The sequence below is a fragment of the Ovis aries genome, chromosome 5 (genome assembly GCF_016772045.2).
Source record: "Ovis aries strain OAR_USU_Benz2616 breed Rambouillet chromosome 5, ARS-UI_Ramb_v3.0, whole genome shotgun sequence".
Lineage (NCBI taxonomy): Eukaryota > Metazoa > Chordata > Mammalia > Artiodactyla > Bovidae > Ovis > Ovis aries.
This window is the reverse complement of record NC_056058.1, coordinates 50,307,770-50,325,202: the sequence shown is the minus strand read 5'-3', so window position 1 is coordinate 50,325,202 and position 17,433 is coordinate 50,307,770. Positions and strand designations below refer to the sequence as shown.

At 42.4% G+C, this 17,433-nt stretch overlaps 1 protein-coding gene across 1 annotated transcript in view; it reads left to right on the top strand.

The window, feature by feature from the left end:
* DIAPH1 (diaphanous related formin 1) overlaps window positions 1–17,433 on the top strand; it is a 117,556-nt gene that overhangs the window by 46,301 nt on the left and 53,822 nt on the right. The window contains exons 16-19 of the mRNA XM_060415855.1: window positions 216–735; window positions 773–1,041; window positions 1,906–2,020; window positions 2,522–2,530. Coding sequence (XP_060271838.1) covers window positions 216–735; window positions 773–1,041; window positions 1,906–2,020; window positions 2,522–2,530 — 913 coding nt within the window. The remainder of the gene's footprint in view (window positions 1–215; window positions 736–772; window positions 1,042–1,905; window positions 2,021–2,521; window positions 2,531–17,433) is intronic.

The window sequence follows — 17,433 nt, the reverse complement described above, 5'->3', positions numbered from 1 at the left end:
ATGCAAAGCATACTGAACTAAGAACATGAATACCTGAATTCTAGTTTTGTCTCTGTTGCTAAGTAGCTCTGTGACTTTAGGTGGAGCCTATCAACTCACTGTTTTCACTCCCTTCATGTGTAAAATGAGAAGTTTGGATCAAGTAATTTCTTAGGTTCTTTCCAGTGGTCCCTGAAGTGGAATGAGACATATTCCTCTTGGTGGTATTTCCACAGGTCGCCAAGCTGTCCAAGGAACTGGAAGATGCCAAGAAAGAAGTGGCTTCTCTCTCTGCTGCAGTTACTGCTGTAGCCCCTCCTAGCAGTGCTACTGTTACCCCTGCCCCTTCTTTACCTGGCGACTCTGGGCCCGTTATACCCCCCTTATCAGTCCCCACACCCCCTCTTCCTGAGGCCAGTGTCAGTCTTCCTCCACCACCTCCTGCTCCTCCTCTACCTGGGTGTGCTTTCATCTCCCCACCTGGGGGTCCTAGCATCCCCCCTCCTCCCCCTTTGCCTGGAGGTGGTGGCATCCTCCCACCTCCTCCTGCCCCTTTGCCTGGAGGTCCTGGCATCCCCCCACCTCCTCCCCTTCCTGGAGGTCCTGGCATCCCCCCACCCCCTCCTCCCCTGCCTGGAGGTCCTGGCCTCCCCCCACCCCCTCCTCCCCTGCCTGGAGGTCCTGGCCTCCCCCCACCCCCTCCTCCCCTGCCTGGAGGTCCTGGCCTCCCCCCACCCCCTCCTCCCCTGCCTGGAGGTCCTGGCATCCCCCCCCCCTCCTCCCCTGCCTGGAGGTCCTGGCATCCCCCCACCCCCTCCTCCCCTGCCTGGAGGTCCTGGTCTTCCCCCACCCCCTCCTCCCTTGCCTGGAGGACCAGGAATGCTACCTCCCCCTCCCCCTCTTCCTGGTGGAATCCCTCCACCCCCTCCATTTCCTGGAGGCCCTGGCATTCCTCCACCTCTCCCTTTTGGAGTTCCTGCAGCCCCAGTTCTGCCATTTGGATTAACCCCAAAGAAACTTTACAAGCCAGAGGTGCAGCTCCGGAGGCCAAACTGGTCCAAGGTGAGAATTTCTGTCCGTCTCTTCATTAGTAGATTAAGAAAAAAAACCCTTCAGCTTCCTACCTTGTGTTTTGTGCATGGTTGGACTTCCCTTTCTTATGGTTCACGTCTGTGTGTCTTCAAGTTCCACTCATGCATATGTTTATTCAGCAGATAATAGACATACCCTACATGCCAGATATCACTTGGGAGAGTTCTTGGAGCCTGTACTCTGCTAGAAAACCTAAACTTATCCTACAGTTAATGTTTTTTGCCCTTTTTACTGAGGATATGAGTGCCATGATACTGCATAGTTTGATAATAGTCATTTCACTGATCTGCAAGGTACTGATAATTTTACTCATCCAAAAGTCATAGATTTATGGATACAGCCCCCTACCACCTCTGCCCATCCAGTAAATGAGTTACACAGGATATGATTGCACAGGTATGGTATGTATTTGAGACCCTTACGATTCTATATCAGTCCTTTGCTTTTGGAAACCAAGTGAAAATAAAGGAACTTGTTCATAAAATGAACGAATTTGGTACATTTAGCCACATTGATGGGGAAAGTGTAATGTAAAGCAAGGGAAGATGTAAAATAAAGCCTTATTGCTTCTAAAAGTAGAGGATTTGGGGTTAGAAGGAGGATAAGCAGCATATCTGAGTCTAGTTTCTGAATAAACGCCACTAAGCACACAAGCTGGAATCATCATCTGGTCCACCACAAAGAGCATAGCTGTTCTCTGTGCCCCAGGTTAGTCTCACTCTAGTAAGATGTTGATAGCACAGCCAGCTGCTGCTTTTGCATCTCAGTCAGTTTTCTAGGATGGGAAGTACAGAGCTCGGCTTAGTAACTCTTAACACCTGCCTGTATCTACAGTTTGTCGCTGAGGACCTTTCCCAGGACTGCTTCTGGACAAAGGTGAAGGAGGACCGATTTGAGAACAGTGAACTTTTCGCCAAACTTACCAGTACCTTTTCTGCCCAGACCAAGAGTGAGTCCTTTCCTCTTTCTGGCAAAGGGCCAGACTAGGACTTAGAAGGTTCTTTAAGGTGGTCTCCCATTTCTTTCCCTTCCCTGGTTGAGGACTGAAGAGAGCTGGTGGGGGAGGTTTCTTATTCAGAAGAAAGTAAGCTTGGTTTTGTATTCTGGGGATGCTGGAGTTGGCAAAGAGAACTGTTGCACGTAGGTGTTTTGTCCCCAGTTTTTGTACATATAGGTATTTTATGTCAGTGGAGCATGTGGGGGTGTGAGATTAACATCAGAGAGCTCAGGCTGGGCCCATCTTGAAAGGATTCTGGCACTGCCTTTAAGGCGCCACCATCAAACCTATATACGTAGTTGATCAGAGTTGGGCAGGGTCCTTAGTATTAGTAGGTCAGGTGGCTGAGCAACTGTCTTTGTATAATAACAAAGAACCATACGTGATCCCTTTTTTTTTCCATTTCTTTCCAATATCTGATGCTTTCTCCTTCCTGGCCATTTGCTCCTGCAGCTTCAAAAGGTAAGAGTACTGAAGAGCCATGTAGTTGGGTCTCTTGAATATCAGAGAAAACAGTGAAACAGATGTAAAGGAATTTCTCTTTGAAAACTAAGACTAGAAACTGGGGACTGATTTCTCTTTTGCTAGTTTTTTTAAGAGTCCAGAAGGACCAGTAACTCTGATGTTAACTGACAAGGACGAAAATTATTTTAACTCAAAGCTACCATATACTTGTTCTTTCTTTGGAAGGTGAGGGACAGCTTAAATAATAATGCTGTTACTTTACATTTGTGTTGTGTTTTACAAATTTGAAAGTTCTTGAACATATTTTACCCTGTTAAGCCTGCAAAGAAACCTTATGAGATAGGCAGGGTGTATGTCGTTTCCATTCCATAGTGTTCATAGACTGGTTAGTTAAGTAGCTTGCCAAAGGTTTTATGACCAGATCCAGGGATCCTGACTTCTGGTCTGTCTTTTCATATAAATTCTTGCTTTTCATCTTCACCTTCGTATCTTCCCTTTCATTTTAGAAGAGCTGATCTCTTTTGGCCTCTTCTTTCTTCACTTCCTAATTTTTGTGGTTTGATGCTGTTTTGTGATGGGGCATTGTAGTTATTTCCCCAGAGGGATGCAGTATTTGAAAAATACTGTCATGCCTAATGACAGTTCATTTCAGTCGCTCAGTCGTGTCCAACTCTTTGCGGCCCCATGAATCGCAGCACGCCAGGCCTCCCTGTCCATCACCAACTTCCGGAGTTCACTCAGATTCACATCCATCGAGTCAGTGATGCTATCCAGCCATCTCATCCTCTGTCGTCCCCTTCTCCTCCTGCCCCCAATCCCTCCCAGCATCAGAGTCTTTTCCAGTGAGTCAACTCTTCGCATGAGGTGGCCAAAGTACTGGAGTTTCAGCTTTAGCATCATTCCTTCCAAAGAAATCCCAGGGCTGATCTCCTTCAGAATGGATTGGTTGGATCTCCTTACAGTCCAAGGGACTCTCAAGAGTCTTCTCCAACACCACACTTCAAAAGCATCAATTCTTCAGCGCTCAGCCTTCTTCATAGTCCAACTCTCACATCCATACATGACTACTGGAAAAACCATAGCCTTGACTAGACGGACTTTAGTCGGCAAAGTAATGTCTCTGCTTTTCAATATGCTATCTAGGTTGGTCATAACTTTTCTTCCAAGGAGTAAGCGTCTTTTAATTTCATGGCTGCAGTCACCATCTGCAGTGATTTTGGAGCCCCCAAAAATAAAGTCTGACACTGTTTGCACTGTTTCCCCATCTATTTCCCATGAAGTGATGGGACCAGATGCCATGATCTTCGTTTTCTGAATGTTGAGCTTTAAGCCAACTTTTCACTGTCCTCTTTCACTTTGATCAAGAGGCGTTTTAGTTCTTCTTCTCTTTCTGCCATAAGGGTGGTGTCATCTGCATATCTGAGGTTATTGATATTTCTCCTGGCCATCTTGATTCCAGCTTGCGCTTCATCCAGCCCAGCGTTTCTCATGATGTACTCTGCATATAAGTTAAATAAGCAGGGTGACAATATACAGCCTTGACGCACTCCTTTTCCTATTTGGAACCAGTCTGTTGTTCCATGTCCAGTTCTAACTGTTGCTTCCTGACCTGCATACAGATTTCTCAAGAGGCAGGTTAGGTGGTTTGGTATTCTTATTTCTCTCAGAATTTTCCACAGTTTATTGTGATCCACCCAGTCAAAGGCTTTGGCATAGTCAATAGAGCAGAAATAGATGTTTTCCTGGAACTCCCTTGCTTTTTCCGTGATCCAGCGGATGTTGGCAATTTGATCTCTGGTTCCTCTGCCTTTTCTAAAACCAGCTTGAACATCAGGGAGTTCACAGTTCACGTATTGCTGAAGCCTGGCTTGGAGAATTTTGAGCATTACTTTACTAGCATGTGAGATGAGTGCAATTGTGCGGTAGTTTGAGCATTCTTTGGCATTGCCTTTCTTTGGGATTGGAATGAAAACTGACCTTTTCCAGTCCTGTGGCCACTGCTGAGTTAGAACCTAATAATTTTGTATTTCCATCTTCTACCAGCTTTTTTGTTTATTTAGAGGTTTATTTTGATCCTAGCGATAACAATTGAGTGCAACTTTAGAGCATTCCCCTTCACCAGTCAGAGCATTCCCCTTCACCAGTAAATAAGCATTTTTAAAGACAATTACTACCTTTTTCCTTAAGTGATCTGATGATACTAGGCTGCACTTTGTTCTAATAAGAAACCTAATGGAGAGAGTACCCTGGTGCCTAGTAATTAGGATTCGGTGCTTTCACTGCAGAGGCCCAGGTTTGGTCCCTGGTTGGGGCATCATCCCACATGCTACATGGCATACCTCTGTTAATTGTTCAGTCATGTCCAACTCTTTGCTATCCCATGGACTGTAGCCTGCCAGGCTCCTCTGTCCATGGGATTCTCCAGGCAAGAATACTGGTGTGGGTAGCCATTCACTTCTCTGGGGGAAATTTCTGATCCAGAGATTGAACCCAGGTCTCCTTCCTTGCAGTCAGATTCTTTACCATCTGAGCCACCAGGAAAGCATGACAGGACCAAAATAAAAACAAAAACCAAAACAACCCATGCTACTGGCAGCTGTTAAGTATATGTATGTATCTGGGAGTCAAAGATCACAGTGCTCAGGCCTGTCTTGCTTCCCTAGCATTCAGGCAAAGGTGCCTTTTCCTCTAAGAGATTTACTACCTTCTGAACTAAAGTTCAGCCCAGAAAATTACTTCCACTCTCTTAGTTAAAAACTCTGTGATAAGGACTTATACTACTCTAGAATATCAACAAAGACTGGTTGACAGTGAAAATCAACATCAAATTTGCTAATCTGTAAGTTCACAGAATCTATCCCTGTATTGGCTTCTGGTGTCACTTTCTTTCTGGTAGCTTCCCTGAGTGCCGCTGCAAATGACAGGGTCCCTTTTCCTCCCTGCTCTGTCACCATCCTTCTTTTATTCTGTACATTTGTATTGCTGTTGATTGCAGCAGAGTTTTCTTCAGTTTAGTGGTTTTCCTCAGCGTTACATTCCCACTATGAATTGGTATATAATGTTTTAACCTAAGCAAGACCTTATCCCATCTTTTATTATTTTTCAATAGTGTAACCAAACTTCTCAATGTTCCTTTAGTCTCAGTTTCTGCTCTGGAAACTACTTTCTAGTCACTGATGATTCTAACTTCCTGACAGCTTTGGCTTCCCCACCCCCTTAAATTATTCTTAGAAAGAGCTGTATCTTAATTTGAAAAGAATAAGTATGAATTAGTCAATTTAGTGTCAGTTTTGATTTTCATGCAGTAATAATCATCAGTAATAGTTTGTTGTTACTTTGACTAAGGACAGTTCTAGCTAGTCTTTAAATATCTTTATAGGTAGGACTTTCAGGTGTTAAATTGTCACCCTGTCTTAATTTCCCAGTCTTTTTTATTAGGAAGCACTAGCGAGGGTAGTCTTGATAATTATTAAAACATGAGCAATTTTCTAAACAGCCTAAATTTTAATCACTTTAAGAAATTCCTGGAAGAGATTTTTTTTTCCTGCCAAACAAGTACTTATAGTTTACCCAACTCTTAACAGTTATCTGCAACACTCCCATGCAATGAAACTTTCCTACTTGTCATCAACCACACTAGATCTCTATGTTTCTAATTATCTTCCAACCCAAAGCAAATACTTCTTCCTTTAAAAATTATTTCTTTGGATTTTCAGTGTTTTACTGACTTTAATTTTTTTTTTTCCTTCTACATTTTCGTGCTTTTCTTCCCTTTGACTTACTCTGCAAATCTGTGGTGATGTAAGCAGTATTTGAATGTCAGGGCTGGTTCTAATGTGTGTTTCTCAGGGACAGATAGTTGCTTGACATCCAAGTAGCAGGTGAAGGTGCTGTATGTGGACCCAGTGCCTCAGCATGCACTGTGATCCAGGGACCTCACCTGCTCTCTGCCTTTCCTGAGCAGAGCCTCCCTTTCTTGGTGTTCTGGTTGGCAAACTTAATACAGACTCTTCCCAGGGAGCCCTTTTCTTGCAGCCTGGCCCCCAAAAAACATTTTAGTGAAAAAGACTAGGATTCTTAGAGTTTAGGTTTTCATCAGGTAAAGAATTTCGAGCTATAGAAACTTCAGAGGTGAGGACTCAGAGGACCTAGAGTCCTCAGTGTGAAAGCAAGGTTTCTGGTTCTTTGAGCATCTCTAGCATGACATTGCAGAACACCTTCATTCTTAATCCTTTTTTCAAGTAGGTAACCAGTTTCAGTAACCACGTCTCTCATTCACAGTCTTAATATTGATGCTATAATTAAATTATAGGTAAATACTCAGTAGTAGTAGTAGTGTTAGTCACTCAGTTGTGGCTGATTCTTTGTGACCCCATGGACTGTAGCCTGCCAGGCTCCTCTCTGTCCAAGGCATTCTCCAGGCAAGAATACTGGAGTGGGTAGCCATTCCCTGCTCCAGGGGATCTTCCTAACTCAGGTATCAAATCCCAGTCTCCTGCATTGCAGGCAGATTCTTTACCATCTCAGTCACCGTTACCACTCTATTTCATCTTCCAGATGAAGAAGTAGAGGTATTGGTTAAATAATTTTTTCAAGGCTCTATGGTAAGTGCCAGAGGCAGGATTCAGACTCCAGACTGTGACTCCAAAGTCCTGCTCTAGCCCCCTGCTTTCCAGATGTGTATGTTCCTGCTTTTAAGAGCTTCTGAAGGCTGAGATCAACACGAAAGCTTTGAAGAGGGGGATATGCTGGCTTCTGCTACCACCTCGTTCATCATGGCACCAGTATCCTTGAATTGGAAGTAACTCTTATGAGTACAAAAAAGGAGCAACGTTCGATTAGGAAAAGTAAGATATCAGATATTTAGGGTTGAAGAAGAGAAGCCATTTTCTGATTACAGTATATTCAACTCTAGTCAAACTAATCCAGCTGGAGAAAGAAGTACAGCATGCATGTCTAGTACAGTAGACATCTTGCTTAGATGATTTCAGCCCAGCAGTTGCCAGTCTTGATGAGGAAGTCATTTGGACACAAGGTTTTCATAATATTACATTGTTTCCTCTCTCACTTGCTAAATACTACTCTCTGCTGTTTGTTAAGTGTGGCTGTATTCCTCTTACATTTTAGTGATAACCTGCAACCTTCCATATAGTGACTGGCTCCTCCAGGAATGACCATTAAAGACAACATCCACCTTACTCTTGACATCTGCCTCTTGTAGTCAGAGGTCTCCAGCCATTGCTTCATTAAGGTTCGGGAAGATGTGTGCTGTTTACTAAGAGAAGAGCTAAGAGAGAGGAGTGGGTGAGTGAGTGAATGAAGTCGCTCAGTCGTGTCCGACTCTTTGCAACCCCATGGACTAAAGCCCACCAGGCTCCTCTGTCCATGGGATTCTCTAGGCAAGAATACTGGAGTGGGTTGCCATTTCCTTCTCCAGGGGGTTTTCCCGACCCAGGGATCGAACCCAGGTCTCCCACATTGCAGGCAGACACTTTAACCTCTGAGCCACCAGAGAAGAAAGAGGAAGTGGTCCCCAAATTGATACTATAGAATCCTTTATGCATTTTTCTCTTAAGGATTATTCTTTTGTTTCTGGTCTCCTGACTTTCTGTAAATCAGGGATTTACTTAGTTGATTTATTCCTTGACAGAGAATATTTTGAATTTTTATTTGATAGGCAGTGCTGTAAAACATCTAGTCCTTTTTCACTCTCACTTTCCTGAGGGTGATCAGCAAGGAATCTTTTATCATAGTTTCTTTATTGAATCTACTTCTTGAATTCCTGAGAACATGTTCAGTAGTTAAATTGTATTCTTTTTCATCTTTTCTTCGGGAACATTTTCATCACCGTGGTAGCCTCAGGTATAACAAAGTAACTAGTTTTAGTTTTTCATTCTGCTTTTCTTCTAACTCTGACTCTCTTGTAGATAATCATGTTCCCATTAAAAGTATAGCCTCTTAAAATGTAGGCTGGTAAGTGAAAACTGATGTTCTGAGTACAGTAATGTTTTTCTTTTTAGGTTTATTTCTTCCTTCCAAAAAAACTTCTGGACTTATAAGATCCACAGGCTAATCATCCTTAGTAGGTGTGCAGTGGACAATATGTGGCATCAGCCCTCGCCCTGTTAAAATGTGAGGTGCATTTCCAGAATAGTGAGCATCAGAGCATTCTACAAGTGGTTAGTGACAGTAATTTTGAAAAAGCTCTTAATTTTGAAATTAAGATCCTGACAAAAAACCTGAGGGTTTCATAAATAACAGTATTCTAATTAGGATTTGACTATGTGAGTCTGGATTCCTAAGTTTGTGTTGTAGTCCAAGTCAGAACTATTGACAGCAAGTGGTGGGTTTATCTGTCTCTTGCTCTTCCAGAACCTGCTTGCTTAAGGCTTCAGGCTGTATCAGGTGCCTGTGTTGGTGTTGGAGAAGCAGCCCTTTCCCTAAAGGGATCTCAGAGTCTTTTTCCTGTGAGCCTCTTCTGTCCACTAGGTGGCACCCACCCAGTTGGATCTTTATCAGAAAACATCCTCGCGAATCTTTACAGGCTCTGGAATTTTAACCTCTAGATATAAGGTTTCTAAAAGCTCATCATGCTCTACCTTACTCAGTGAGTCTTTCAGCAGAAAGGTATCTTGTTTCATGAGTTCCCTACCCTCTCAGGAGTATAGGATTAGGACCAGAAGTGCTGTTCAAGTGAACATTTGTCTTTTAATTACTAATTTGTCTTGCATTTTGAGCAGGGTCAGACTGTTAGCACAGAGCAGTTGGGAAGTTCTGTACTATCAGATAATACTCCCCTGTGATTTAAAGACATAAATCTACCTGTATCACCTAGGGTTAGAAGGACTCCTGCCTGTGGCATAAGTACTACACCTTCTCCGGGTTGTGATTGTCCATCATTGGTAGTGTAAAAGAACCACAGCACATACCCACTGTACTCCAAACCTTGCCGTCACTGTTTGCCTTGAACCCACTGTAGCTAATATTGTGTCATCTATGTTGGTTTATGTCAATCACCACAGGAAGTTGCAGAATCCCAGGCTGTCCTCATCTCTCATATGCGAATCCCTATCAGGTTCTGTGTGTCTCCTATTCTGCCTCCTCCTCCCATCTCATCTGAGCTCTTGACACGCTGGAATTCATGGCCCATTGCTAACAGAATCTCCTGTGTCATCAACTTGACTCTGTTGCTCTAACAGCAACTTGGCTTTCCCTCAACACTGCTTTCCCTCTTGCCCTCTCATGTGTTGTTTCGTTCCTCTCATACTCCTCACCCCAGTGTATAGGATCGATGTCCCCTTTGTTCTTCATTGCCACTTTCAGATCAGTCCATCTTTTTCTTTCCTAAAAACCCATAATTTTTAATCTCATTACATGGAATCATAATCCCCAGTTTCTCTCTTTGCTGTTATCTACTAACACCCCAAGTTATTCCTCCTCTGCAGTACTCCAGGACTCCTTCTGTCTTAATTCTTAGCAGTTTCTATACAGAAGGGTCATGACCCTGTCAATATTCTGGCCTCACATTTCCTTACATTCTTCTTTTCCAGTGATCTGTACTCCACGCCATTTCACCCATCTGAATTACACCATCATCACCAGAACTGCAGCTCCTCTGCAATCTCAATTTCAAACTACCTACCTTCTTTTTCTTGTGTAAGATACAATTCATGTCCCAAAATATGTATATGTATCCATCAGTGTAGTAAAAACTAGATAGAAAGCTAAGTGAAGAGAGATTGAACCACAGGAACAGCATAAAATAAAATGCTGAAGTAGTTTAGTTTTAGAGAACCCAAGATAAGGTCCCCAAATTAAAAACAGGGTTCTGTGGGTATAAGTTTAGGAACAGAAAAAGGATGAGAGGGTGTTTTGTAATAGCATCACCTTCCATCTTTTTACCTCACTGTCTTTGGTACCCTAACCCCAGCAATCTTCCAACCCCACTAGGAAAGAAAGTGAAAGTAAAGTCACTCAGTCATTTCCTACTCTTTGTGACCCCGTGGACTATAGCCTATACCATGCTCTTCCTTCCATGGGCTTTTCCAGGCAAGAGTACTAGAGTGGTTGTCATTTCCTTCTCCAGAGGATCTTCCCGACCCAGCCATCAAACCCTGCTCTGAGCCACCAGGGAAGTCCTGAACCCACTAGGAAGCCACTTCATTTATCCTTCTCTTTTCACCATCCCTCACCTCCTAGATTTCACTCTCCTCAGGTAAAATTATCATCAAAATTATAATAATCCTTCCCTTTTTCTCTCATTTCATCACGCTTGGTTGGTAGGTTCACAGTCCTGGTTGATTCCGTCTATCCGTCTTGCACCTGCAGCTGTGCAAGCAAACACGTTGGAGACACAGCCTGCTCTCCTTGGTACACTTTACTCGCCTGGCTCTCAGGACGCAGTCTCTCTCCTGCCTCACTGGCTGTTCTTTTTCCTGCCTCTCCTCTGCTCGGTTTGCAGTGTTGCTTGGCCTTACTAGGCCATCAGATATTAAACATTTCTAGTCCATTCAGTTCCCTACTCTCCTACTTCACTGAAAAAATTGAAACAGTCAGAAGTTGTTACACAGACTTCTACCATTCCTTTAACCTACTTTCTGTGTCTTCCTCTGTGACTGTGTTCCTGTCTAAAGCCAGTTTCTGGTCTAACATCATATCCTCACTTCAATACACTGAAAGTATAAATTCTCCTTCTCACCTCTCAGAGTGACCAGATACCTTTCATATGTATATGTTATTCTAATAAAGGAATAGGCAAAATTCTTCTTCAGTTCAGAGAAGAAAATGTGGGAACTTTTCAAATAGAACCTTACTGGAAAATTAAGGGGCAGAGGAATTAAAAGATAACATTATAGAAATGTGAGGGAATATACATATTTTTAATGAGATGTGTATGATCCCATTTGGTATATACTGCTATGTATTTTGCGTGACGTTTCAGCATCTCTTGATATCATTAGATACAGATCTACTTCATTATTTTTCTTTTTTTAAATTTAAGTATAAGTTGATTTACAATGCTGTTTCTGGTCTACAGCAAAGTGATTCAGTTATACATATATATATATTTTTTCATATTCTACCTCATTATTTCTAAAGGATGGTTGAATTCTGTCAAAATAATACCAGATGATCCTTTATTGAGAATTTAAATTACTAATTTTTATGTAACAGGCAATGCTGCTAGAAACATTTTCTATTTATCCCTGCATACTTGTATTTCTGCATAGTAAATTATTAAAAATAAAATTTCTGGACCCAAATTACTTGGTGTAGAATTGTACCATTTATACTTCCTTCCAAACTGGCTAATTTCTGATGAGGCAAAAATGTTACCTTGTTATCTGATCACTAATGAGATTGAACCAAAGGTTATCCTTCCTACCTTGACTCTTTCCTCACCTGTAAAATGAGATAGATAAAGATACCTTTCAGTTCTAAACTTATGGTTCTCATACTGTACTTTTCTTTTTTTCTTGGATAAGCTTTCTTTGGTGCTATCTGTCTACATCTCACTCTTGTTTTGACAGCCTTTCAGTTTCTTGTGTTGGTTTGCTTGTTTTATTCCATACAGTGGGGCCAGGTGTTAGGAGTTGCTCCTTGCTTACAACAGGTATTTGGGGATAGAGAGCTAAAGTGGTGTAAAACTTTAACTCTTATGCATGAAGGCTGCTGATACAGATTCCACAGAAGATTTACTTGTGGAGATTTGAGGAAGGATGTCATCAGATAAAGCTAATTAACTTTAATTCCTTTTAAACTAGAGGAATTTGATCTGTTTTATCTGCAGTGTGCGCTTCTCCTTTTTTGCCACCAGATGGCACATGGAGCTCTTCTATTTTAGCTGTGTCATTGTTACGTCTGGTAGTGATGCAGTCACGTTAGAGAGCGGCAACGTCTGTTGTATTCAAATATGCTCTGCCTGGTATGCTGCCCTCTACCGGTCAGGAAATTCACTTGGAGGACTGTAAGTAAAAATGAAGACAGGAAGCTGTAGCTTGCCCTTTAAGAAAAGGGTCTTGTCGCATTGCCGCTTGTATTCCTGGAGGAGCAATGTTACTGTTCTCTGGGGACCCAGAGGCTGGAGAATGTTTTTGGTTTTGTTTTCGTTTTAGTCTGATAGCTTCATGAAAACAGCCTTCCTTTCAGAGACTTAAAGAAAGGCTTATATTGATATTTTACCATTTTGGTAGTTCATTATATGTATATATTTGTAATCCCATCATACACACATTCATAATATCATCTTTGTCTCAGTTTCTACTGAATAGGTACTTCAAGCACGTAATAGAATTACCCCCTGATTATTTACTGATCATTTCCCAGAGATACTGTACTGAATTAATTTCCTTCAGGGAATTCCCCTAGCTTGCCTTGGGCAGAATTTGCTGGTGCAAAAAGGTTTTTGTATGTAGTCAACCCTTCTGTCATTTATTAACTTCTGATTATCTTAAAATAATCCCAGTGTTAAAGCTTCTCTCTAGCTATTCAGACTGCAACTGTAGCTTTTAAACTCAAGGTCCCATCTCCCATTGCCTACAGATTCCAGATTTGATTTCTGACAAAATGTCCTTTTGTATGGCACTGTCTGAGACTTAAACCATCCTGTATGGGATGAATATTGCTTCAGCTCCTATCATCTTAGTGCAGTTAGTCCCTATCTTTAAATATCTGTTTCTCCCAGTAATTCCCAAACTTGAGTGCACATAAGGATTATGTGAGGAGGTAAATACCTGGGCTCTATACCTCCAGAGATTCTGAGTTACAGGGACTGTAGAAGGGTATGTCTTTAACAAGCTCCTCATATAATTTTGTTATAGATACATTAATATGGCTCAATCCATTACCTCAGTGTTTATTTCTTTTTCCATTTTCTGCTTACTGTCTTCCATTCTCTGCCATAGTCTGAAAGCTGCCTTTTACTTTTTCTGGTAATAACATTTTTGATATCTCTGTCAGAGTGAATATTGTACAATTATCCTTGTTTTTATGGAGGTCATGCAGATCAGTTAGGAAACAATATGACATTTTCTATTAACTGCTACCACACTTGCTTTTACAGACTTCTTTTCTTGCCATCTTCCCAGCCAGATCTCAACAGGCATCTTAGAAGGGAAGGTTCTCAAGAAGTTCTCTGGAGTCAGTGAAGTAGCTGGAAGTACTGAGAAACTGGCTGGCCTGAAGAGGGTGGATGGAGGGCAGGTGGTGAGAGCTCTCTCAGGCCCACACGACAGGTGGAGTTGTGAGGGACTGGAAGGGGTCCAGGTCATGATGGAAGGATGTTGCGTCTGACTGGAAATAACTCTTACTCACGTTTGGTTATTCTCTCACCATGCACACCTGGAGTCGGTAGAGATTAGAGATGTGTTTAGTAAGAGGAACAGGGTCTCAGGGAAGTGTCAGAGCAGAGCTAGGCTTTGGGCGGGTTTTGCAGAAGAGCGATTGGTGCTCCTGGGCTCCTTACTGAAGCCTGGCACTGGTGCCTCAAGGGAAAAGCACTGTTCTGAGGATCCCTTATAGTCCTTGGGAGTCATTGGGTCTGAACTTGGTTTTCTGCTGGTGGGAGACAAATGTCCCTCCAAACATAAGGACATACTAGTTTTCAGGGAGTACCAAGGGTATCTTCACTATAGAATGTTTCTTCTGGGGCTTTTATTTCTGCTTTTGTATTACCTCATTTTCTATGCAAACAATATAGGTACTTCAGAAGTCAAGATGATATTTTTAAAAGTCTCATTCCCTTCCTAGTATTCATCCATCTCAACCTTTCTCTGTCCCTGGCTGAGGTGCACAGCTTGTGGGATCCTAGTTGTCTGAGCAGGGATTGAAACAGGGAACTCCCGAGAAGTAGCCATTTTATTAGTTTCTTTCAGTGGTTTTGAAAACTGCCTTTGTAGCACATACTAATACAGATTTTTATCTTCTCTGCCTTTACCAAAAGTGCTATCTGTACTCTTCTATGCCTTGCTCCTGTATCCTAGAGATTTTTCTTATTAGTACGTAGAGATCTTTCTCATTTAAAAAAACTGTAAATTTAAAACTTTTTAGTTGTCACTTTTATAATAAAATACTACAATAAGACAGAAATATGTACAGTAATGAAATACTCCGTCCGTTTTTGGAACAGTCCCTGGAGTAACCCTTTTGATCTCACTGCATCTTAGTGTGCACGTGTGCTATTTTCTTCTCCCTGCTTTTCTTGCCTAACTTCATATAGCAACTGAACTTAGTTACCCACACCAACTCTGAAGACACAACAGTTCATATTACAGCCAATATGGTGTGGGGAAGAGAGACTTGAGAATTTCTGCTAAGGGCCCTCCAGACCTCTGGCTGCTTCACTGGAGCAGGAGCAGAGCTTTGTGTCACTACCCGTGAAAAGGCATGGCCTTCCTATGTAGTTTTTGTTCTGGAGAAAATTCCTGTAGAGCTTAATACCCTGTAACTGTCCCATTTTATGACTCTGGCCCATTGCCTTTGGAGCAACATGGAAGAATGCTCATGATAGAGTGTTACGTGGGAAAAAGCAGGAAACAGTCATATACAACCCTTATTGCAGTTGTGTTTTACAGGGAAAAAACGCAGAAATAAAAGTCTGAAAGGAAATGTATCAAAATATTGTAATAGATTTTGTTAGGGTGCTGGGTTTTTTTCACTTCAACTTTTCTGTACTATGGTCAACTTATTTTTATAATAGGAGAAGAAAGGGTTAAAAAAGAAATTTGCTAGTGGCCAGGATGTGTGAAAATGAGGTTTTTAGAAGTATTTGGACCTAATAAATGAATCCCTGCAAAGACATTGGAGCTCTATTATCCAGTTCTGTGAAGCAGGTAACAGCATCTTTTACTTCATTCTCCCTAGTAATCCTAGCCTGCTTCTCTTTGAAAAGTCAGACTACAACTTTTAAAGACTGTTCTTTTGTGCACCCCCCTGGGTAAGGGAACCCCAGAACACCAGTCAACAGAAGGGCATTGGTAGCCCCTCATCTACAAGATGGAATGGCCATTCTTCTCTCCTAATCCCACAGTGATTCCAGCTCTGTTCTAAAAGTCACGATTTGTTTTCTCTTGGATCTGTTAGATGAGAAGATTAGACACTCTTCTGTCTGCCTGTCTGTGTGTTTAAATTTCTTCTTTGCAAGAAAAACTGCTCAAATCCTTCCAAATCTCCCTTTTCCTATTCGGCTTGCTTTCCTCCTGCTCTGCTTGCATTTTTCTTTTCAGCCACGGGGTGTGCGCAGTTGAGCCATTTTGGCTCAGGTTCCATATTGTGAGGTCAGAAACCAGGGATTGGAGGAGACCATCAGGTGACTTTCTGTAACTGATGACGGTCCTGTCCTCATCCCCACCCCTTCTCCCCCCTCGTCCCCACCCTATCCTGGCTTCCACCTTAGGAACAAAGAAAGGAAAAAAACAGCAGTGTGACGAAAACCAGCAGCTGCATCTGCAGATTCAGGCTGGGGGCTGGGTGTTCATTCCATCTGTTCTATTTGTTATGCTTTTATCCCGTTACTTCCCCTCCCAAAACCCAAAATAAAATGGAGGATATTTCTAGGATCCTTTGTTACAGAGAATGGCTTAGAAGTCTGCAGTTTACTCTGTATTTAGGTTGAGGGCAGCAGTAAGAGGGGGTGAGGCTGGGCAAAGACTAAAACTGCTCCCAGCACCTAGAAAAAGATGAAGCTATCTTATCTTCTCATTCCATTTTATCCCAGAATATGTATTTAATGTCAGATACTGTGACAGAGGCTCATCACCTATTCTTTCTGATTATTGAAACAATGCTGCCAAATAGGTATCATCTTCATTTTATAACTGACAGATATGACTATGTCCTTTGTTTACTGAGAGCTCATAGCAAGTAAATACCAAGCCAGAATTTTACCCCAGGTCTTTTGTGCTCTGAAATTTAGCATTACTGACAGGAGGGGCAAGAAGGCAGGAATGTTAGAAAAGGCTGAGGTACCCTCTGCTGGGCACCATCCTGGCCCTGTGCCAGTGCTCTTCACCTTTCATCAGTGACCAGTGTCCTGATCTCTTTAACAGATGACTCTCAGGAGAGAAAAGGAGATGGAAGGGAACATACAGGTTAAAAGAGAATGTAAAAATATGTCAACCCCTTATTTAGATCCTGATTCATTTTTTTTTAAGAAAGGAGAAGTCTTTATTCCTAGTACCTTAATTTGATGCCTTTTCTCCTGCCCTCTCACCCTCCTGTTTCCTTGCATAAACCTGTCCTACTCTTTTGCTGACTTGCTTGGGACAGTGCCCGTCCTTCTAGCCCCTGCCCAGCGACATCTCTGAAGCTGGTCTGGTTGTTAGCACACCCTTGCTGAGTCACTGTCCTGGGTGTGCTGGGAAAGTATCTGTGAGAAGCTCAGTGGCTGTATTATTGTCTGGATGAGCAGATTGCTTGTAAAGTGCCCAGATTCTGAACACTGCTTTTCTGCCACCCTTTCACACTTCTGTGTGCCCTTTTCTTGCTGACTCTCAGCACTAGGTTCTTATAGATTTGGAATTCTGTCTGGCCTTGTTCTTGACCTTCAGGTTTATCCATTTCTCCGAGTTTGCTCCATTCTTCTTGACAGCTTGCACATCTGTTACTGTCCAGTTCTGTGTGATTTTGCAGATGGATATTTGTTTTGGCTAAGAGGTCAGTGATAGAAATCTGGTTACCTTTGGGCAGGGATAAACAGCTGTTCAACTGGCATGCTGTTTATCTGTCTCCCCACTATCCTCCCCACAGTGGTGTATACCTCTGAGTGACTTTGAGGGTGCTCAGTTTCCCTCCTATCACAGTGAAGGGGAATATAAAGTGGAAATCCTGGCCATGGGCACCTTACATTAGCACATGGTAGGCTTCTCTTGCTGTGTCCTCTTCCCAGAATCAAAGAGTTCTTG